This window comes from Fusarium solani (assembly GCF_023522795.1).
Source record: "Fusarium solani strain SB1 chromosome Unknown bctg00000004, whole genome shotgun sequence".
Classification (NCBI taxonomy): domain Eukaryota; kingdom Fungi; phylum Ascomycota; class Sordariomycetes; order Hypocreales; family Nectriaceae; genus Fusarium; species Fusarium solani.
The window spans coordinates 3,273,228-3,295,259 of record NW_027072152.1 but is presented as its reverse complement, the minus strand read 5'-3'; the positions used below and the strand labels follow the sequence as shown (position 1 = coordinate 3,295,259).

At 53.0% G+C, this 22,032-nt stretch overlaps 8 protein-coding genes across 8 annotated transcripts; 3 read left to right on the top strand and 5 right to left on the bottom strand.

Moving 5' to 3' along the window:
• Nucleotides 1-365: 365 nt before the first annotated feature.
• On the top strand, nt 366-3,617 carry MRS44_008111 (uncharacterized protein; the record flags this gene model as incomplete). Its single annotated transcript, XM_046284021.2, has 4 exons — nt 366-990; nt 1,056-2,418; nt 2,748-2,999; nt 3,047-3,617. 4 exons carry the CDS (start codon nt 366-368, stop codon nt 3,615-3,617), a joined length of 2,811 nt encoding a protein of 936 aa, XP_046133865.2.
• Nucleotides 3,618-3,663: 46 nt separating this feature from the next.
• On the bottom strand, nt 3,664-4,709 carry MRS44_008110 (uncharacterized protein; the record flags this gene model as incomplete). Its single annotated transcript, XM_046269113.2, has 2 exons — nt 3,664-4,121; nt 4,172-4,709. 2 exons carry the CDS (start codon nt 4,707-4,709, stop codon nt 3,664-3,666), a joined length of 996 nt encoding a protein of 331 aa, XP_046133866.2.
• A 944-nt stretch (nt 4,710-5,653) lies between these two features.
• MRS44_008109 (uncharacterized protein) lies at nt 5,654-7,000 on the bottom strand (the record flags this gene model as incomplete). Its single annotated transcript, XM_046269112.2, has 2 exons — nt 5,654-6,430; nt 6,479-7,000. 2 exons carry the CDS (start codon nt 6,998-7,000, stop codon nt 5,654-5,656), a joined length of 1,299 nt encoding a protein of 432 aa, XP_046133867.1.
• Nucleotides 7,001-10,747: 3,747 nt separating this feature from the next.
• Nucleotides 10,748-12,982, top strand: MRS44_008108 (uncharacterized protein; the record flags this gene model as incomplete). Its single annotated transcript, XM_065620782.1, has 4 exons — nt 10,748-10,876; nt 11,346-12,256; nt 12,304-12,656; nt 12,711-12,982. The coding sequence occupies 4 exons, from the start codon at nt 10,748-10,750 to the stop codon at nt 12,980-12,982; spliced, it is 1,665 nt and encodes a 554-aa protein (XP_065476854.1).
• Nucleotides 12,983-13,244: 262 nt separating this feature from the next.
• Nucleotides 13,245-17,656, bottom strand: MRS44_008107 (uncharacterized protein; the record flags this gene model as incomplete). The annotated part of the gene is made up of 11 exons (XM_065620781.1): nt 13,245-14,169; nt 14,227-14,301; nt 14,346-15,572; nt 15,629-15,957; nt 16,016-16,247; nt 16,330-16,354; nt 16,436-16,641; nt 16,725-16,932; nt 17,003-17,208; nt 17,261-17,298; nt 17,426-17,656. 11 exons carry the CDS (start codon nt 17,654-17,656, stop codon nt 13,245-13,247), a joined length of 3,702 nt encoding a protein of 1,233 aa, XP_065476853.1.
• A 225-nt stretch (nt 17,657-17,881) lies between these two features.
• Nucleotides 17,882-18,484, top strand: MRS44_008106 (uncharacterized protein; the record flags this gene model as incomplete). The annotated part of the gene is made up of 1 exon (XM_046269114.2): nt 17,882-18,484. The coding sequence occupies one exon, from the start codon at nt 17,882-17,884 to the stop codon at nt 18,482-18,484; it is 603 nt and encodes a 200-aa protein (XP_046133870.1).
• A 150-nt stretch (nt 18,485-18,634) lies between these two features.
• MRS44_008105 (uncharacterized protein) lies at nt 18,635-19,792 on the bottom strand (the record flags this gene model as incomplete). Its single annotated transcript, XM_065620780.1, has 3 exons — nt 18,635-19,312; nt 19,362-19,514; nt 19,733-19,792. The coding sequence occupies 3 exons, from the start codon at nt 19,790-19,792 to the stop codon at nt 18,635-18,637; spliced, it is 891 nt and encodes a 296-aa protein (XP_065476852.1).
• Nucleotides 19,793-20,440: 648 nt separating this feature from the next.
• Nucleotides 20,441-21,322, bottom strand: MRS44_008104 (uncharacterized protein; the record flags this gene model as incomplete). Its single annotated transcript, XM_046275911.2, has 3 exons — nt 20,441-20,594; nt 20,653-20,988; nt 21,087-21,322. The coding sequence occupies 3 exons, from the start codon at nt 21,320-21,322 to the stop codon at nt 20,441-20,443; spliced, it is 726 nt and encodes a 241-aa protein (XP_046133872.2).
• Between the last annotated feature and the right edge of the window lie 710 nt (nt 21,323-22,032).

The window sequence follows — 22,032 nt, the reverse complement described above, 5'->3', positions numbered from 1 at the left end:
CTGTTAGTGATTGGTGCAGGTTCAAGACGAAGTGTCAAGCAAGTTGGCAGGGGACTAGCAAATCGTATCAGATGTGGCTCGTGCTGTCGGTTCGCCCGATAACGGATTTGGCCACCTGTGGCGGAGGGGTAGTGTGGCTGGTGCGTCAGGAGTGGGTCAATGCTTCCAGACTTCCTCGCCTCAAGCGAAAAATAATGGCCCGTGAAAGACTCTCTCATGCGTTGATACCGATGCCGATATCCAACTCCCAGGCATCCTAATCTGTCAATTCATCCCGGGATTGCATCAATTAGCATCCCCGGAGCCTCCCAAGGCACCTTGTCTCCGCAGCGCCGGGCTCGGTGAAATGCCGTCTCACCCTCACCATGTCTTCCGCACAGGAAATTCAGTTCGCCATTAACCGCATCTATCGAGCCCTGGCCAACAAGAGGAAAGCGGGCTACCGGGACATTCGATTAGGTCTTGACCGAATCAACCGTGTTGTACCAGACACTCAAGAGTGGAAGGGTGTTCATGTCGCCGGTACCAATGGCAAGGGCTCAATATGTGCCTTTCTCGCCGGCCTATTCAAGCTGGCCGGGCTCAGCTACGGCAGCTTCACATCACCCGCTTTCCCAGAGAGACATAACGGCGTCACCATAAATGGCCTCTATGTTAATCCGCGGATGTACGAGATGGAGATGAGGCACGTCGAGGCCAAGTGGGAGCGCATTGCCACTAACTGGAGGTTTCAACACGGCGAGGACCCCGAGGGCCTATCACCATTCGAACTTGAGACAGCAACCGCCTTCCGCGTCTTCAACAAGATGCATGTACCCTACGGCATCGTCGAGGTTGGCATGGGTGGAGCCACCGACGCTACCAATGCCATGAAGGAAAAGGCTGTCACCGTCATATCAAAGATCGGCCTTGACCACCAAGAGTTTCTCGGTAACAACATCGAGAACATTGCCAAGGTCAAGGCTGGCATCATGCAAAGAAACGTCCCCTGTATCGTCGATCATACTAATCCCCCTCCGTCATTCATGCCCTCAGAGAGCACGCTCGCCAGGTAGGGACAGATATCATCCTCACCTGGAAGGCTGAGCCCTTTCTCATGACACTCGACAACTCAAAGTGGAAACTCGAGAGCTACCAAGTTCAGAACCTCCTCTGTGCTGCTCTCGCCTTCCGCCATTTATTTCCTCTAAAAGAAATTGACTTGAACAAGCTTATGGCTACGAACCCCTTCTTGCCCGGACGAATGGAGACGGTACAGATCTACCCCCCGGCTTCTGGTCTTGAATCAAGAAGTATCCTCGTCGATGGAGCTCACAACATGTTGGGAATCGAGGGTCTGGTTAGCCATGTCGACAAGCACATGCGAAAACCAGATCAACCAGTGACCTGGGTAATGGGTATGTCCTCGAGCAAGCACAAGCCATTCCACCGAATTATCGAAAAGGTTGTCAAGCCCCAAGACAACTTGGCTTTTGTCGAGTTTACTCCCGGCACCAACGATCCCCAGCCTGCACCCGCCAACTACGGCGCCGACCACGGCAAGACCATCGTCAAGACTCCTGAGCAAGTGTACGATGGAGAACCTACCATTGCGAACGCTCTGCCATGGGCTTGCGAGAAGGCTGGCCAGGATGGACCAGTAGTTGTGACAGGAAGTCTTTATCTCATCCGAGAGCTCTTTGGTCTTGAAGGTGTTCGCCGAGCACGACAACTAGGCACCCGGAGGCCTGGGCGAGCGCAACTATACCGATATGTTAAGTTGGCGCAAGAGAGGAACTTGACAAAAGAGGAGGCTCGGGAGTTCAAGCAAGCGAGGCGGCATTTTCACCTGTCGCCCCTCCGAAGCAAAGTCTTCTTGAATGTACGTGACGGTGGCAGTCCTCAGTCCCCGGAGGTGTCCGCTGAAACGTCAGAGCAGCAGCGCAAAGCCGCGTACCACAAGAAGCAGGAGGAGGGATACAAAAAGACCATCGTCGCTATCCAGAACGATCTAAAACGACCCACTGCCACTGGTGGGAGTGCCGAGGAGGTCGTCGAGACGGTGGGAAACCTTGCCGCTCGGCTCGAGGACCTCAAGAACCAAGCCTCGATGCACAGGAAGGAGTATGAGGCGGCCATGTTCAATATCAGGGGGCATACGGCAATGGCTCACAAGAAGTACATGGGCTATCGCAAGATCTTTGGGCGGTCAAAGAAGCCTAAGGCCTCTGCCGGGTCCCCGTTCCTCTCGTCGCCGGGGGGCAGGCCTATCGCGGTGCGCAAATCGTCCGTGACATGGAATGAGCAAAAGGTGGATGAGGCGGCGGCATTGGCTGAGCAGAGAGGAACGTCAAAGGGGAGGAAGAGGGCGTCTGCGCCGAAGGAGGCAAAGAACGTTGACCCGTTTGCCGCGAAGCTGGCTTCGGCCCGGAGGAACCAGTGAGCAGCTTGAATGATGGATGGTCTTGAACGAGTACATGTCTTGAATACCTGCAGCCGGTTGTACTATTATAGAGCTATGGGTGCATCGACAGGGAGCACAGGATTGGATATGGAGATTGACAGGACCTTATTGTACATTACCACGACATAGGCAAGTCTATCTGGGCTGAGCATTCAGCATGTATAGTTGATGACAACATCGCCATTTCTCCACGCCAGCGTCTTGAGCCAGGTCTTGGCCAGAGAAACATGCCATATCTTCTTGGTCCTTGGTCTTTGTAGTGTTAGTCAAACCTCGCATGGGCTGGCCTACATCACATGATCAGACCCTCATCTCACTCCAAACATCGCAAACTTGCGAATCCCCTCATCACACACCTCCACATGGCGCCCACACACCTCATCATCGTCTGCTGCCACGGCATCTGGCTCGGCGGACCAACTCACGGTGCCGACGAGGCCGAGTGGCTCATTGCCGACTTTCAGCGCGGCGAGACCCCCACCTTTATCAAGCACGTCAAGGCTGGGGTGGAGGCCCTCGCCCTTGACCGGTCTGGTTCTGCGCTGGTGTTTTCAGGGTGAGTTTCCTTGAAACGTATTGAAGGTTCGGATGCTGACAGTATAGGGGCCCTACACGTAAGGAGACAAAGATATCCGAGGCTCAGAGTTATGCAAACATCGCTGCCGAACACGACTACTGGGGACTCTTGCCGGATGGACAGCCAGGCGACGAGATCATGGTAGAGGAGCGAGCACTGGACTCGTACCACAACGTCCTCTTCTCACTATCGCTCTTCTACTCCAAATTCAAATCATGGCCTTCAAAGGTCACCATCGTGAGCCACGGCTTCAAAAAGGAACGACTCGTCGACGGACACTGCGCAGCCATTGGATTCCCCTTGGACCGCGTCTCCTTTATCGGAATCGATCCACCGGGAATGGTTGCTGCCGCTGCAGGAGCTTCTGATGGAAAGGATAAAGAGGAGGCCATCAAGGGTGTTGGGTTGGCGATGGGCGAGTGGAGGAGCGATCCTCATGGGCGAGGAGAGAGCTTGGCTGGGAAGAGAGCGAAGAGGAACCCCTGGGGAGTGAGCCAGGGCGTTTTCCCGGATGAGAGTCTTGATCATGGTGGTTTGGTGGTCAAGATTCAAGATGGGAATGAGGTTCTTGACGAAGACGTAGCAAGGCCATGGTGATTCTCTATATAAACCACTCTAGAGCATACCACAATATTTAGATCATCTATAGAACGCTCTTCTCCCCATCTCTTGTCTTTCCCTTCACCCTTGGCCCCCTTTGCACCGCATCAACCAGGAACTTGACAGCATCTTCCACCATAGCAGCACTAAACCGATGTCCCACGCCCTCATAAACACGATCCTCCAACACAAATCCACCATCGTACCAACCCCCCTCGCCCATAGCCTGCTTCAGGAGCGTCGCTAGGGGCCGGCTGTTTGCGTAGGGGACCAGCGCGTCGTCGGCTCCTGAGCAGAGGAGAAGCCTCTTTCCTCTCACGCGGGCGTCGAGGATAGACTTTAGACGGGTTTGGTCAGATTGAATGGGCGATGTTCCAAAGAGGAGAGCTTTTGGGTCATGGCGAAGGCAGGTCTTGACGAGGTCTTTGGGAAAGTATTTGCTCCCGATGAAGTTGGCGCCGCAGTCGAGCTTGGCGATAGCAGCGCGATCACTCATAAGACCTGTATCTCATCAGTACACTCTCCTTATCTCTTTTCAGTTTGGAACTCACTCATAAAGTCAGGGCATCCAACGATGGCCACAGCAGCGTCGATCCTCTCCTCTCCAAACCAAGCCTGCCACGCGCTGTGTCCTCCCAGACTCCATCCAAGACAAACATGCCCATCAACCTCACGACCAAGATATCCAGCGACAAGGTCCATCAGTCCAGACATGTCAGTAACACCACCCTTAACCATGCCCATCATATCAATCGCATGGCTCGCATTCCCACCATCCCAGGCCAGATTCGCCGACTCGCTGACGAGCCGAGTCCCGTGGTTAGGCATGTCAAAGGCCAAGGCGACGAGACCTCGCTCTGGCGCTTCCCCCGCGTGGGCGTTCCAAGCGGCGATGGTCCGACTAGCAATATCATGCATCCGCGCTCGCGTGCGAGTGCGAGGATGAAGCAGCCAGAGACAAGTCACTGGCTTATTCTGAGGCAGCTCATCAAGGCCGTAGACGTCGACGAGGAGTCCCGCCATGGGGAGCGTCTTTTTAGAGACGGCGGGAGGTGGCGGGAGGCCCTTTGTAGCATATGTATCGACCATTTTGAAAACAATTCGTTAAGTAGATAGATGAAGCTCGGCGATAATCTGCCAAGGTCAAGATGTCAAGTTCACCTCGGCTTCTTCTCATGCAAGCTCGAGTCGACGAGTGGGTCCAGGGTATCCCGCGCCGGTCTCGGGACTCGGTGTTTTATTGTTGCAGTCAGACATGACGACGGTTGGATTGGAGAGTATTATGTAGCTTGCGGTCTCTGGGGTTGATGAATTTGTTCATTTAATATTCAAGTCTGCTATGGTAGCTGAGTTGCTGGGTCTGGCTTGAAAATGAGTGGTTGTGTTGGCATTCCAGTGGAGAGATTACCTAGAGGCTCGAGACCTACCTACCAAGAGAAATGTGACGACATGCATGCACAGCAGCATTCAGAAACGAGCAAGACATCTACCGTGAGATTCATCAAGAGATATGTTTCTACTAAATTAGGGCAAAGAATGGATATCAAATCGATCAGGAAAAGCAGGCAGAAATAGTCCGAGATAAAGCCCCATCATGTCCCAAGCCCATCACATCGCAAGCCAACCACAATAATCATCTGACAACAAATCTGTCGATATTTAAAATATTAAAACCACGCTGCCCTACTACAAGCAGACAGTATAAAAACAAAGCCAACATCATATCGGTATCGCCATGCTGCACAACAAACAAGAACAAAATAGCTGCCCAACCCGCCCCAACGCCTGGTGCGCTACTGCGCCTTTCCCGTTGCCCACTGCCCGTCCCAGTCCGGGCTTCCCAGTCCCTTATGCTACCTTGAAATCAATGTATCCCGTTCCGAAAAGTCGACGCCTTCACTTCTAGCTCCCTCTCGGAATCGGCCTCGGGCTGGGGGCCCTGCCCTCCGTCTTTAGGTTAGGCACCTAGCGGAATAGGTGCAGCTCAGATGTTCCTTGAAACATCACTTTCTTGATTCAGCTTCCAGTGGCCATTAGTCCACCTTCCAGTGATCGTGCTCGTCAGAGCCCAGGTAGAGCTCCACGCCGTATAGAACCATGGTCAGGCCAATGTTGGTCCACTGCCAAGTGCCACCACCAACGTCGCCGCCCCTGAGCGTCCAGCCATCGGGACCCTCGCTCGTCGAAAAGTGTTGCAAGAGTAAGCTGGTGTAGATGGCTATCAAGATGGACGGTGAGAACCAGCTGAGGAAGCCCAGGAGCCTGCTGGCAGCTTCTGAGTCTTCCCAGTCAGGCTCCTGCATCATGCCCCGCGCACCCGATTCACGGATCGAAGGGATAATGCGCGTTGCGCAATAGAATACCAATGAGCGGTATGTTAGAGAGATGATAACTGAGGGGGTGATGGTCTGGAAGGCCGCATATAATAGGGCCAGGGATGAGTGAACAGCAGAAGGGAGGGAGCCGAGCATGTGGAGAAAGGTCGAGTAAGATGCCATGATGATGGGTGGCAGAGGAGGAATGTCGGGTTGAGAGTTGTCTTGATCCTCGACTTGGTCAGAGTTTTCCGAGGGGAGATAGTCGGTGAAGATCTGGTAAACGCAGAGGACGATGTAGGCAAAGAGTAGCGATGACTCTATGGGGTTGCCTCGACCGCTGCCGATACCGAAAGCACAGAGGAAGACGGCTGTGGTCATTGCAATGCCGATCAGAGTAGCATCGACATTGCTGATCTGAGGGAACTGTGCAACCCTCCAGAGGAAGTAGGAGGCACTAGCCATGATGGAGCTGGAAAGGACGAGGAGGACGATCTGCGGAAATGTTAGCATGAATCTCAACTGACGCTGTTTCAAACGTACCACCCAAGTATCGCTTCTTCCTCGATTTACAAGCCACCTGGTGAGCTGGCCTGCGGCCTGGATGACCAACAGGGTACAGAAACCCTCCAGCAGCTGGAACACAGGACCGCAATATCGAAGCACATTGTCCCAACCTCCCAGCATAACAGTTTCAACCAGCCCATCCTTGCCAAATGTCCACTCCCTCCAGCTCGTGCTCTTGGAGTTGAGGAGACCGCCTAGGGTCCGTTCCACCCAGTTTGTGTTGCCCGCATCCACGGCAAACTGACCAAGCGACCAGATCAGCAGCGAAGGGATGATGATCCACTGCGAGAGTCGCAAGAAGCCCGACAGGACGAACCGGGAGCGGGACTTTTCAGGCGTCAGAAGCTCCAGGGTCGAATATACAAAGTAGAAGAGGAACAGGGCCAGGCTGTAAGCCAGCCCGCTATCACGGCCGCCTACATCGAAGGCGACGGGAATGGAGAGGACGATGCTGAGCAGGAAGATGGAGCTGAAGAATGCTCTAAATAGCCACCACATCGGAGCGACGAGATGGCGGGCGGAGGCCGCGCCAGGGGAGCGGGAGGGATCGAGGTGGTGCGTTCAGCAGGTGACGAGGAGAAGTGGGCGCATTCGAGTGCGCCAGCGACGGTTATTGTGCGCCGTGATAACCAAGAGTCGGTGGTGGGCGGTGGTGCTGCTTCAAGGGAAGGGCGTGCTCATCGGAGTTGTGCGTGCGATGGCTCGTTCGTGAAAGCTCGTCCGATATCGTCTCCGGTCGGTGAATGATAGCAAGCGAGGGAAGCAAGCACAAGGTCAAGTTGGCAAGCGAACGCGGTCAAGTTGGTTGGACTCGATGGAGGGTTGTCGGGATAAGAAGCGGGCCGCGTTTTCTTAACTTTGCTGTCGAATCAAGGCAGCAGAAAAAGGAGCTCTTCTTTGGTGGTGGCTGTTGCTCGATGTTTGTACGTGACTTGCGCACCAGGCGATGCAAGGTGGCTAAATCAGGTAGCTGCCAATTTTTGCTTATCGCTATCGCAATCGTCACCTGGAAGGGCAGGAGGGAGCTCAGGCGGCCTGACGTTTTTCCAGTGGCTCCCTTCCCGTCTCGGCTGATCCTGGCTCTGGCTTTTGGTGGGGGAGCTTGGGCGCTTTGTGACTTTGGCACGTGTCATTCAACAGGATTATCTGTGCATGTGCCTTGAAATCAAACATGCTGAATTTGGAGATGAAACATTCGGATCAAAGGAGTTGGCAGACACCGGGAGCAAGTTCTGAGCTACTGGGCTTGTATCCAAGTTTGACTGATAGACAGACCAAAGAGCGACTGCTGCGATGACTTGATAGCGTCACACCGCATGATAGGCTCTCGGCGCAACAAGCAATCAAGGATGGACGACTGGCTGCGAGAGCAGAGAGCAGATATTGAGTGACGACAGCTTTTTCCTTGCCCTCCAGCGCTTCTCTCCAGCTCACTCGCAGCTGCGACCTGCCTACCTAGGTAAGGAACATGGTAGAGAGCTTCAACTGACTTCAGTGAGTGCATAACCTCTCGCATCAGGCATGCAAGTTCTTGACCCAAATCCAAGGACATGATGAACTCCTCACCAAGAACCCTTCAGCCTGCGAACCTAATTTGGTTTAGTTTGCTCAAGTTTGGGGTGGGTGAGGGTTTATTTCTCTTTAACGAGGTTATGCCTGTACCCATCACAGAAAACCCCGTGACCCAGCGTTAGCCCTGAACCCACTTTGGCCAAGAGATTTGGCTCCACGCCCATCTCTGGAGCCTCACCAACTTCACTCCTTCATCATCACGTCCCTCCACCGCATGGACATCGCCCAACCGTCACCATCACCATCTGTTAAACTCATACTCCTTGCAAATACTGTTGGCATAGCTGTCATCACTCCTGATTCGTGTTTTTCGTGTTTCCGTGCTCTAACCACATCACTCTCCCATCCGTCCTTCCTAACCAGTATCCTTCATGCTTTTGTAATTCTGCGGAATGTATCTGCCACGAGTAACCCGAACGAACCACTCTTCTCTTCTACGAAACGAACCGAAACGAGCGAATGCGATCGCGACGACTGGAATATCTCGAACCGAGACATGATAGTTTGAGGGACTATGGTCGTTCGCAAGTGCCGAGCCTTTCGATGGAGGAGATTTGTGTGTCGCAAGTGCATACACGTTGTTGTGGATGTTCCCGATTGCCTGTAAACTTCTTTGCTGAGCGAGCGCTCTTGGTAATGGTGGTGATGATGACGCTGATTGACGATGATATCTGAGGTTGTGATGCGAGGTGATGGTATCAATCCTGGCCTGGGGAGAATGTAATGCAAGTGCATTCATCACCTACAGCAAGCCGCCTGTTGCACTTTCGCTCTCATGTTGCGTTTGTTGCTTCAATTGTCATGGCGATGCTTGTTGTTGGTGGTGTCGATGGTGCTGTGTGATGGTGGTGATGGCATCAATTACCAACAGTGTTGGTGTATTGCGTTGGCGCTGGACATGAAAACACCACGGATCATCGTGGGGAGAGGATTTGGCAGAAGCGAAATACTTCATGCTGGCGCTGTTGGCGGTTGACGGCTGGGATGCAGCTGGCGGGCCTTCACCAGCGCCTCACGCCGTCGTCTCAGTCGCCGCATCCGCCACGGCCATGGCGCACCACCAACCCTTCATCAAGAGGGGATTGATCCAGCATACCCTCATCTATCACTTCCCCGGATCTGATCACCAGGGAGGAGCAGGGGCGCCTTGGTACAATGGTATCAAGGTCAGGTCAAACTGCTCCTCCCTCACCCCCCGCCCTAAACGCCTGGGCACACGCCAATCTCGAGTTCGATTCCCGCGACGGTGACCGAAAAACGACGACACTCCCGACGACAACCCGACCCGACGACAAGAGACGTAGGAGCCCATCGACACGGGGCTCCGAACTCTTTTGTCAGTCAGACATGAATTTTTGATTTTCCCAAGTTGAAAAATTGCACATTTAAAATTTGAGCCATAGAATAGATTGTAATTGAAAATTTAAAGTAATCTTTTTGCGATACGACATGGTGAAGTTGTGAGATTTGCTGGGTCCATTTGACGTGAAGTCGCATGTTGCATGATATGATGACGCCAATTGGCTGGTTGCCCGATCGCCGAGAGATCGCCTAGCCCTTGGCACTAGCTTGGCGATAACCTCGCTCGTGTGGGTATCGCATGCGCTCGAACGACATGCGACACGATCGAGACACGACCTTGAGCAATAAGCTTAAAAAACCGCCCACGGACTCGGTCGTGCGCAACGGCCATGGGCTCCCCGAACTCCCCGTGCCATCCGGACAGGAAGGAACAGAAAAATGCCTCGTCGTCTCTTGAGTGACCATGTTTGTCAAGCTGATCCCTGAAGAATGAGAGAAGCGAAAAGGGTCCTCGGAAACGTGGGCACTTGACCGACGAGCCGCGAATCCTTCAGCAAATAGTCTGAATGACGCCTTTTAAGGCTATAGTGATGCCAGAGCCGTGGTCTCGACGATGGGGCCACTCCTGCTCCTACCCAAGTGGAATCGAAGGGGGTTCCGGACCCTCGGGACCCTGGCTGGCTTCAGTTCGGGCGTGGGTGTTTCTGTCCGATCACATCATGGCAATTTCGTAATGGGATGAACCTTGTGAGATGAACTCCCCGAGGACATGGAAACAATAAGACTGGGTCTGGATGAGAAAACAGGAAGTCTAGGAAAGGAGTGTTTAACGTAACGTCAATATCGTCTCGCTTGAAAGGGGATCGAGTGACATTCTTTTGCAGAGTTTTGCCCCAGGCGTTGTTGATCAGAGCTCGAGTTGCTGGCCTGATCGGATGCTATGGTCTCATGCTGATGATGTCTTTCAATGTTTGCATGCAATGGCGGTCTCCTTCGACGCCTCGTTCATCATCCAACCACTTTGAGCTCACGAGCTGATCAAATGGCGTGCGACCTATTGATTTTCAGCTCGAGAAATTGTCAATCCATGGCTTGGTATGGGAAGTATGAGCCGTTACAGGACCAGTTCCTCCTCGAACCCGGGTGTCGCCCCCTTCAAGACTGGATTAAAAAAAAAGCACAGGCTACGTTACGTCTGCTTTTGACCCCACGGGAATAGCCCAATCATGACTTTGTTCCAGCAAAAAAGACCATGCTCCCCCCCTGCCAACTTCCAGGCATCTCTATTCTGTGATCGACTGCATACGGGGATCCCGGTGGATTCCCATTTTTACGTGATGATGCGATTCCCGCTGCCGTTGACTGGCTGACATGCAGCTTCGATCCTGGGTCGTCGGCGTCGTTGACAGGCCAGCACCGGATGTTCGGCACACTGGCGCGGAAGACGGGCGGAGCGGGAGTGGAACCCCCCCGCCCCGCCGTCCCGGATGGCACTCGGCGGTTCGTCGTGCTGGGGAGGCGGACACGCCCATGGGGTGTATTTCGTCATGAACATGAGGGTCTGTGATGTTGCTTCTTTCTTCCTGCGTGATGATCGCTCTTAGCGTTGGGCTTTGTTGGTGAAATGGACCGATGCGGAAGGTTGTCCGGACCGGGGTGTGTCGTGAAGCTTGGTGAGATGGCGACATTGGAGAGAGAAATCCTACCTCGAGAGGTGCTGGGGACCTTGCGTAGGTAGGGATCCTTGATTTGAGTATGATCAGCATTTGTTTCTTTAAAACGGACTCTGATCCCCCTCCCCCGAGTGCTTTGCTTCTAATATCCACAGTTGAGATTTGCGCCAGCTCGCCTTTCCTTTAGAGTTGTGCTTCTTTGCGACTCTTTTGCCGATCAATTTGTTTCATCTTGTCTTTGATTCATCCCGTCTTTGACTGTTTCGACATCTCACGCAAACAATGGCCGAAAAGAGCGCCTCTGTCAACTCCGGGGTGACAGCCCCGACCCCGAGCGTCGTCCCTCCCAGGTCCAAACGCCCTCTTCACGATGGGCGTCCTTGTTCGGTGGCAGCGGCACCACTGTGGGACCTCGAATCGCCGACCTGCCAGACTTTGTCAAGCGCGAAGTCTCGGATTCCGAAGATTCCAGCTCTGCTATCCTCAACAAGCAGCTGGCGGCCGAAGAAGGAGAGCAGATCCAGTATCGAACTTGCTCATGGCAAAAGACTGCAGGTTTACTCTTTAGCGAGTACATCTGTCTCGCTATTATGAGTTTCCCCTGGTCGTATAGCGTCCTTGGTCTGGTCCCTGGTCTGATCTTGACCGTTGTCGTCGCAATCATCGTCCTTTATACCAGTCTTGTATTGTGGGAGTTTTGTTTGCGCCATCCTGAGCTTCGCGATGTCTGTGATATTGGACAGATGCTGTTCTGGGGAAAGGAGTGGGCGTGGTGGGCCACTGCTGTCTGCTTCATCCTCAACAACACCTTTATCCAGGGTCTTCACGTCCTGGTTGGTGCCAAGTACCTCAACACCATGACTGCCGCCGACGATGTTGGTAGCTGCCGTACCGTCATGTTCTCCGTCATCGTTACTATCATCTGCTGGATTGGATCGTTGCCGAGAACTTTTGACATGATGGCCAAGCTGGGTACCGCTTCGGCCTTCTTCACCTTCATCTCTGTCCTGCTCGCCGCCATCTTTGCTGCCATTCAAACTCACCCCGCTGGATATGACTTGGCCAAGCTAGGCGAGCCCATTGTCACTGCTGTTCCCGTCAAGGGCACAACCTTTGTCAACGGAATGTCGGCCTTCCTCAACATCAGCTACACCTTTATCGGCCAGATTACTCTGCCCAGCTTCATTGCTGAGATGCGAGATCCAAGGTTCGTAACTTGAATCGCCTCCAGGGAATAATGCTAACGTGACTTAGGGACTTCCCCAAGGCGCTCTGGGCCTGCACCATCGCTGAGATTATTGTCTTCAGCATCGTTGGAGCGATTGTGTATGCTTACACCGGCAACCAATACGTGACGGCGCCCGCCTTTGGCTCGCTCGAGCCCGTATACAAGAAGGCGGCCTTTTCGTTCATGATCCCCACCATCATCTTCCTGGGCTGTCTGTATGCCTCGGTGTCGGCTCGATTCGTCTTCTTCCGTCTCTTCCGCAACTCCAAGCACATGAACAGCCACACTGTCGTTGGGTGGGGATCCTGGGCTGGAATTTTGCTGGCGACATGGATCCTGGCCTTTATCATCGCCATGGTCATTCCCTTCTTCAACTCCCGTAAGTGGTTACCTCGAAAGGAAAGTGTAGCATTAATACTGACACAATCGGTAGTGCTCTCGGTCATGTCGTCTCTGTTCGACAGCTGGTTCGGCTTCATCTTCTGGGGTGTCGCCTACTTCCGTATGCGCGGCGCCGACAAGAAGGTGGGACGGCATCACAGCTTCATCACCGACTTGACGGGCAACGTGGTCAACATCATCTTGATCGCCATCGGCATCGCGTTCCTGACAGTCGGCACGTACGCCAGTGTGCAGGGTATTATTGACCAGTTCGAGGCTGGTGCCGTGTCGGGTGTCTTCTCATGCGCGACAAATGGAATCTAGAGAAATTGTTTTATCTCAGTTATCAGGCATTGAATACAGAAGTTAAGAAATCTCAATTATCCCTATTGAACTGTTGAAGAATATCATCAAAATCATGGCGGCGGTCCACATCCAAATTGGACAGCATTCCTTGGATCATTTCATAAGCATGAAAGGCGAGCAGACGAGCCATGTGTAGCGATGCTTGAGCCTCCCATGAACAGATAGGATGGATGCTTTGTCTCCTGTCCACCTTGACCAGGCTTGAAACTCACTCGTAGAATCAGGAGACTTGGGCCCCTGCATTCTGAAGTAGATCAGCCATACCGACTTGCCAGTTCGCCACGGCCCATTGCAATGCTGTCTTGCCCCAACGATCTCTTGCATTCACGTCAGCCCCCCGTTGCAGTAGCAACTGTGCCAGCTTCTTATCGCCGTGGTGAGCAGCCCAATGCAGAGCGGTTCGCCCGTGATAGTCTGTAGCGTTGACGTCAGCCCCCTTTTTGACGAGGTAGTCTGGGACCTGGAACCGCCAGTCCTTGGCTGCAAGCAGCATCGGTGTCCAGCCGTGGACCCTGGCGTCAACATCGGCGCCGTGGTCAATCAGTGTGGCCACGATGCCAGAGTATCCGTGCTTGATAGCAATGTGCAGGGCAGTCCAGCCGTGCTGCTCCCGCCGGTTAGGGTCCGCCCCGTTCTCCAGGAGAAGCTCCACGAGGTCGTCTCGCCCAAGCCAGGCTGCGTGCGTGAGAGCGGTGCTGTCTCCAATCCGATCCTGAGCATCTATGTCTGCACCGCCATCTAGAAGTGCGAGCACCCTTTGCCTGTAGCCACTATTGACGGCGGACCGAAGCCCAGATACAACCGTGCTCCCATGCGACTTATTCTCAGCCATCTCTTCCAGCAGAGCTCGTTCGTTCTCATCATTCATCCTCTCGCGCATCTGGTCGACGAAGCTGGCCCTGTTCTGGGTCTCGGGTGCCAACTGATTCTGCAGGGCACCATGCTCCTTTACGATAGCAGCGTGCAGAGGAGTCCAGCCATCTTCATCCACCACATTGGCGTTAGCCCCGTTGAGCAGCAAGAGATTCACTACTGCCTCGTGCCCCCCAGGACCGCCGCGTGCAAGGGGGTGACGCCGTGCTCGTCTTGGGAATTTGTGTTGGCCCCGTGCTGAACCAGTAGCTCGGTTGCGGCCTCCAGACCGGCTTGGGCACTCCAGTGCAGAGGTGTCTGCCTGGTGTTATTTGCAGAATCTGGGTTACCTCCATGCTCTAGGAGTAGGCGGGTGATGCCGGCATATGGAATTGCCCAGTGTAGCGGCGTGTTGTCGAAGTTGTCTGTCGAATTGGCGTCGGCTTTGTTCCTTAACAACAAGGCTGACGTCTGCTCGTGTCCATCGGCGACGGCCCAATGGAGAGCTGTGCTTCCCTCTTCGTCTTTCCAGTCAATATTAGCCACCTGCTGTAAAAGCATTTCAGTCGTCTTGCTGCTCCCAGCCTCAGCCGCTAGGATCAGAGCCTTGTTGGTTTGAGTCTCATCCGGGCTGAGCCCGGAATGCGGCTCGAGAAGTAGCTTCACCAGCTCATTAAACCCGTTGATGATAGCCCAGTGGAGAGCTGTCCATCCCTCGTTGTCTTCCACCATGTAATCAGCACCGTTCGCCGTGAGGAGTCTTACAACTTGCCCATGCCCATTCCTCGTAGCCCAGATCAAGGCGGTTTCCCCGTTGTCGTTTGTCGAATTTGTGTCTGCTCCTTGCGCGAGCAGCAATCTCGCTGGCTCAACGAAGCCGCGCTGCGAGCACAGGTGAAGGGCAGTCATCCCCCGGCTGTCCGGGCTGTTTATTTGTGCGCCCTTCTGGCAGATGGCGGCCAACACATCCCCCAACCCCCAGTATGCAGCTGCATGGAGCGAGGAAAAGCTTCCGGGAAACCCCTCGTGCCAACCAATCCTGCGACGCTGAGGAGCATACAGAACCTGAACAGAGGAGGCCAGGCTTTCTTGGTTTTCAAGGAAGTGTAAAATCTCATCGACATTGTCTTGTTCTCGACATCGGGCGAAATGATCCCCCCAGTGACAAGAGGCGTAGGAAAAAAGGGCATACTGACGCATTCGTTGGTCGAGATCCTCCTCAGTCTCACATGGGCCTGCCCTAAACGGCTCGAAACATAGGTAGGTGAGGCAAACGATGGCGAAGGATGCTTCAGGCTCCAGGAAATGGTGCGAGCTCTTCGCCAGGTACTCGTGTAGAGTGAGATGGACAAGTCGGGCATCACCAGTCTGTTGGTCAACCAGAAGTAATCCCGCCGTGACAGAAAGCAGGATGTGTTTCTCAGTGAGCGCCGTCGGATCTAGGTCCTCATCGCCGGGCTCAACACCCAAGGCGTGAAGTAGCTCTTCAAGTTTGAGGGGCCTTTTGGCGTAGAAGACAAAGGAGAGTGCCTTCCTAGCCAGGTCTCTATCGTCGCTGTCTTGGTCCTCTATCCTCTGCAAGGCTTCACGGTAGAAAGACTCCATGTCTCCAGCCAGGCAGTCGAGTGATGCACGCACTTTCTTGAGGCTTGGACGGTTGCACAAGTGTTCGATCTGTACATGAACGAGGAGGAACCTGCCCGAAATCAGTGAGTGGTGGGTGGGTAGGTGGGTGCGAGGTCTTGGACGCACATGCCATCTGCCTTCTCAAGCAGGCTTTGGATGATGTCACCCCTAAGAGACGGGTCCTTGGCCATGAAGGAAGCCATTCTCTTGCTGGTGCTCATTTTGGAGTTCAAGTAGACCTCGACATCCGAGGGATGGGCGCGCACGTTGATCCGCCCAAGATTCTGGAAGCTCGTGGTAAGATCCAGGTTAAGGCGTGAAGTAATCAAGAGGTGGGTAAAATATTGTACTTGTCCCGCCAGCGCGATGAATGCCTCCCTATTCTCCTCGGGGCATTCGTCCTGTTCGAGGTCAGCAGTATCCTTGAGAGATTTGAGTGCAGCTCGGTAAGGATCCTACCAGCGCATCTACCAAGATGTATGTTTTCCGGAAAAGTCGAGACAGGGCCCTTACGAGAGAAATGCGCTCTTCATCAGTGGGTAGTGACCTCTTTTCTAGGTATTTTTCTCGAAAGGACGATATTTCTGCTGGCATCTGCTGACACGACTCGACAAGCTGTCGGACGATGCTGGACCAGATGTTGGTCTCGGAGAGCGTGGCTGGGTCTTTGTAGTCACAGTAGACATAGGCAATTGCAACATCGGAATCCCCTGTATTCTCTTCGATGTAGGTGACGGCAGTCGACCTGTAGTTTCTCAAGCTGGTTAGGAGCCCCATGGACGATAATGCCTCGCAAAAAGATTGGAAACTGGGCTGAGTCCACTCACATCATGATCGTCTTTCCGGACCCAGCTTTATCAGATAGTTAGCCAACTGGCCATCGCTCGTCAATGGGGATATAGGGGAGGGGGGTTGCGAGGAAGGGTCCCGTACGATTTCCATGACACCAGAGTGCGGAACCAGTCTCGCTACGAAACCAACGTTGAAAGGTGGCCGACTCCCAGAACCATTGACCAGTGTCTCGATGACGTTTCGAGGAGATGCTCTTCTGCTTTTCGCGAAAGTCGAGGCTTGATATCCAAGTGACGATACTGTGGCGCTCGGTCACCGTTTCTTGACCTTGGGTTTGCCTTGAGTACCTAGAAAGCTGAACGGTTGGTGAATGCGTAGCTGCTTACTCTCGATGTATTTGTTTATTCGGCGAGACCCATTTACAACGGACCTTAAGCCGTGATCGATGCGATCTGCGGCAGCTAGACTCTCCTTGACGTCTGCGGCAGTGGTGCGAACATCGTTCTTAGTCTGCTCCACTCCTACCAGTATAGCATTGATGACGATGTCTTGCTCTCTTTTCACGCATTTGTGGAACTCGTCGTAGGCTCCCTTCAGATCAGCATCCTCTCCAGAGATGAGAGTCTGGAACGCCTTGACTTGAACGGCTGTCAGTAGCTCGTCGGGTCACAATGAACAACTGGCACGCTCTCCACCAAAAGAACATACCGACCCGTTTCTTGCGGATATACTTTGTGCAAATCGCGCAGAGGACAAGAATCGACGTGAAAACCTGCACCAGCACCGCCTTGAGCTCAGGTACTGGCGGGACATTGCCTTCCAGCACTTTGAGTCGGCAAAGGTAGGAGCGCAAGTCTTCGAAAAAGCCGGCAACCCTGTCATAGTCTGCAGAAACGCTTCTCGAAACCTGCGAGCTGTCAGAATAGCCCACACGCCCTTCTCGCAAGACATGCGCTTATTAGATACCGCACAGCAGCAAAGATGGCCTCACTTGGAGGGTAAGCCTATCACTGGTGAGTAAAGGCAAAGGAGGAGGTTCAAATAAAGTTGGAGCGTTGAAAGACTTGCTGTTTTAGTCGCTTGCGCCACTATGTCGGCGATGGACTGAATGGGCGCTAGGCTCTGGCTAACGAGGCTCCTAAACTTGTCTAGTTTAGAGCCATCATGGCGGTGGGTTGTGAACTTGGCCTCCTTGTCGTCAATATCCTTCAAGATCTGAGCCACGTTCTCTGCTTTGGCCAGCTGTTGAACCTGCACACCCGCGATGGCCTCGTATCGTGCGACAGCTGACTTCCACATCAAGCCCACCTCGGAAGTGCTGTCAGCTGGCACTCTAAAGCAAAGCTCGCTGTGTTGCGCCATGCCCGCCACGAAAACAACTGCTTGATTCTCATTCGCCTTTCAACTTGTCGCAAACAGTCCAACTTTTCTTGGAACGTGGAGCTTGGTCTCCTTGATGAAGGTGGGGTCCTCGAGTGGGGGCGTACGCGCAGGGTCGAGACTGGCCTCGACTCCAGGCGTACGCCAGTGGGCGAGGTTGGTTCCCTTCAAAGCTAGGAGTCCCTGACAACCAAAGCCCTTAGGAACATGGCTCATGGCAGCGAACATGGGAGGGATTTGTTCTCCAGAGAGACCAGGGACGCGTTTCTCCGATACCTGAAGGACCACCCAAATAGTCGTCGTGTGTCTCAGTCCGAACAATCCAACATCCGAGCATGGTTGACGAACCCAGAACGACGGCCCGCTTCCCAGCAGGACTTTAGCCGACGCCACTACATCCAAAAGACCTTTGCCTGGGATACAGATCGACAGGTCCTAGTCGCCGTGGCAAAGGGCGGCAAGGAAAACCGCGACGTCGTTATCGAGGAAAATATTGTGGACACTGTTGAACTTGTTCATACGAACAATGGGCACTCTGGGTGGGATGCTACCTGGAAAGGAATCAGCACTTCCTACCATGGCATATTGCGTGCGGATGTTATCTTTCTTCTCAAGCAATGCCAGGTATGTGCTGGAAACCCCCGCAAGCGTCCCAAAGGCCAAACCAAGCCTGGATCGGACTCGCTTGACGAGGGTCCCTCGAATCTCTTTTCTATCGATGTCCTCCGTGACCTGGTATCCGACATATTGCCGGAGGAGGGAGCCGTTGGAACGGGTGATGATGGTCTCTTGATGGGACATTCTACGTGAATATTCACAAGACGTTCTCAGACTGCCTTGATCAGGTTGTCATCATGCCCAAATGATCTCCTTGACCTCCACAACTCGGGCATACCAAAAACTGGCTATTCCAACACGAATCGATGTCCCAAAGCAGCCAACTTTGTGCTAAGATCCCACCTACACTCTTGTCTTTTTCATTTTTTCATGGAGCTGTTTCACGGTTGGGTGCTCCTCGAGAGTCTCGTCTCTGGGATCCACCACTTCCAGCGTCCCGAGATGCCTCAGACTACACAGGCCCTCGATGCCTGGGTCTGCCAAAAACTTGCTCGCCGACACGTGGTCGAATATGTCGTCATCCAGGCATATCCGCAAAAGCTCGAGCCGCTTGCATTCTTTTAGGAGTTGGACGCACCTTGATACGTGGAGCAAGGGGAGTTCGAGAGGAACATCGCCAGAATGCGGAGACATTTCTAGTATAGACTGGATTTCGTTCTTGCTCTCCCATGGGAACTGCAGCGAGGTCATGTTGTCGCGTCCAATTTGGCCAACTCCTACAAGAACCTTCACTGCATCATCCAGATCGTCCAGGCAAAAAGTCGTGCTTCGATAGGCAAAGGGAAGCGCTTCTTGGCGTATCTGTTTGTTGACTCCAAGAATCGCTGGTTCTTGCCCCAACTGGAAGAAGAACCCGCTCGGCTCTCCTACAGCTACGGGGAAGCATTGGCGCTCGAATGCATCGATATCCTTGATGCCTAGTTCTCTAGGAGGTAGTGCAAGGCGGTAGACTTTCTCTCTCAGCTCTCTCGGCAAGTTGAGAAACGGAGAGTCGCTGCCAGAGGATTCGATGGACGGCAACTTTTCATGTCAGACCAATACTCACTGAACCGTATTGCAAAGGGTGTACCTTGGGGCATGATAAGGCCAATGAAGCTTCAGTTTCAGTGAATAGGAGTGGCAGAGAGAATCCCCAACTGTGCTTGATATCGACGGCGTATCTGTAAAAACCTATGCGGTCTGCCTGCGTGATGACGACGCCGCATCCATCGCCCTTGATGGCCTGATAAGAGTTAGACTGTTCTCGAAGATACCAGGCGGAGGGGGGCGCGACAGCATGCCCACCAAGTCTTGTCCTGATTTTGGAAGAATATGACACATTCGATGATCCCTTCGGGTTAGCTCTTGATATTCTCGCAAAAATTGTTTTAGTTTGTCATTCGGCACGGGTTTGAGATCGCTGTAAAAGCGTTCTGTACCTGCAAAGGCCATGGAACCCACAGAGTAACCCAATTCCTTTTCCATCTCGGGGAGGCTTGGGGAAGTCTTGAGTTTAGCCATGATGGATAGATGCCAATGACTTATTAGACTTGTGCAGGTAAGGCTTGCCGTCAGCGTGGGTTTGCTTTGGTTGGTTTGGTTGAGTGGTTCGCCGGTACCGGAGATTAGCCGGGCTATGACCGTCATCAGGTTACCCTCTCGCTGACCAAGGAAAAATTAACACACTGGAGGCGATAAGAACTTTTGTAGACTAGAGAGATATAATTTAGAGTAAAATAAATAAATAAAAATATAAAATAAATAAAGCAAATAAAATATAATCTAAGTTTTTTACTTATAGCCCTATTTTTATAATTATAAGCCTAATATAATCTAGTTTTGCGGATTAAAAAGGTACAGTATTTATTATTTTTTCTTAGACTACTAGATCCATCAGGGCTTCCCTTCAAGATGCATTATGACAATTATCACCGGGCTATGATTTCCTCTCTTATAATTCGCGGGAAGCGCAATGCCGTGCTTGTGGTCTCTTTTAAGTGAATTCATCGTAGTCCAGGTCTCCTGTCGTAATGGATCTGCCGCCGCCCGAAACCAGCAGTCAAAACTAAAGCATACCCAAAACACTTGGCTGTTCAGAACAGGCACGGCTCATAGGCGGGCAACTTCAGCACAAGATCAGATCCCCTGGGCCCCGTGAAGAAGACTGAACTAGACTTTAGAGCCCGTCTCTACCGGTCTCAAAGCATACATCTTTAAGGGCAACAGTTGCCGGTTTCCCACCACAGGAAAACCCCGCTGGATTTCTGCCTTGATAATGTCCAAACCGGCCTGCTTGAAAAGAGCCTGGAACTTGCTGTCCTCCCTATAATATGGTTACCCCTCCTGCGCCGCTTTTCCGTCTTGAATAGGTAGAGCCTTACCTTGTTACACTGCCATCAGCCTCGTCAAACTTGTCTGCGCCCCACGTGCTCAAGTTCTCCTTGACGACGATGATGCCTCCATCTGGATTGAGCACAGCCTTGCACCTTTCCAGGTATTCTGCCAGCGACTTGTCGTCCAGGTGCCCGACACACCACTGAGTCCAGATCAGGTCGTAGAGCACACCTTGGGTTGGCTGCCACCCTTCTAAGCCGACGTTGAAGATGTCTCCTACGCCGGGTTTTCCTTCCAGCGCCGCCGTAAACTTGGCCACGGGCTCAATTACGTCGACTCGATCCGCCACATGGAGGAGAAGCCCTTTGGTAATCCTTCCAATCCTACAGACCTCGTTATACGTTGATTAGCCTACGCACGAGATTCAGTCGCGCCTTGTCACAGCACAGCTCCCAGCAAGAGAAGACGAAACATGACTCACCCTGCGCCCCCTTCTAATGCTCTGGGGACCTTGCTTCGTCCGCTTTTGATGCCGATCCCCAGCCTTGCCAGAAAGGTTCGCGAACCCTGCAAATCGATGCGGGACACGGGGGGCATGACGGTCAGGACACCGCCAAGCATGCCGTCGACGCTGGCGTCAATCCCCTCCCAGTACTGCTTCCCCTTGTCCGTCTGGATTAGTGAATCCGGCAGCTGGGCATTGTCGGGTTTTGACATTGTGATACCGGTAACAAAAGCTCACAGCAAATTAGTTGGTGGTGAGGCTCCATACTTTTTTTTTGCCCTTGTACTTTTTACAGCTTAGCTAATACTCATGAGAACGATCAAATGATAATTCGTATGTGAAGCAGTCCTTTTCTTTATACTGTATGAGCAGGGTAAGGGAAAAGCATCATTACATTTATTAGTATACACTCTGTAATTATTTCTTCCAATCCTTAAAGTTAGGTGGCCGCTTTGCTCTGCTCTATCGCATCGAGCGTTAGTCAACTGCTATCTTGTTTCCTCTGTTTCACAACAGCCTCACTTAGTTGGCCATCGAGGGAGGAAGCCCGTGGGTGAGAATGTACTGGCGGTAGCCGTAACGACATTTCGCAGCCCCATGTCCTGTTCGGGGCCCAGGATCTACTGTAACCGAGACACTTGCCCTCAGATCTTGTGCTGTGCGTGCACTGCATGACATGCTTGGACTTCCATGACTGGCCCACGTCGAGGGGCACTGTGGTTAACTCTGAATTCTGTGAGTGGGAAACATGAACAGGGGGTACATTTGCGATCTGTCGAGCTCAAAGACCTTGTCCGCTTCGTCACCGTTGCCAACGTGCAGCTGATAGCGACCTCGTCCATCGTCCCTGTTTCTACCGTTTCGCCGAGTTCCGCGGCGTTGCCTTGAGGAGGTGCCTCAAGGACTGCCTCGCCCCTGATGA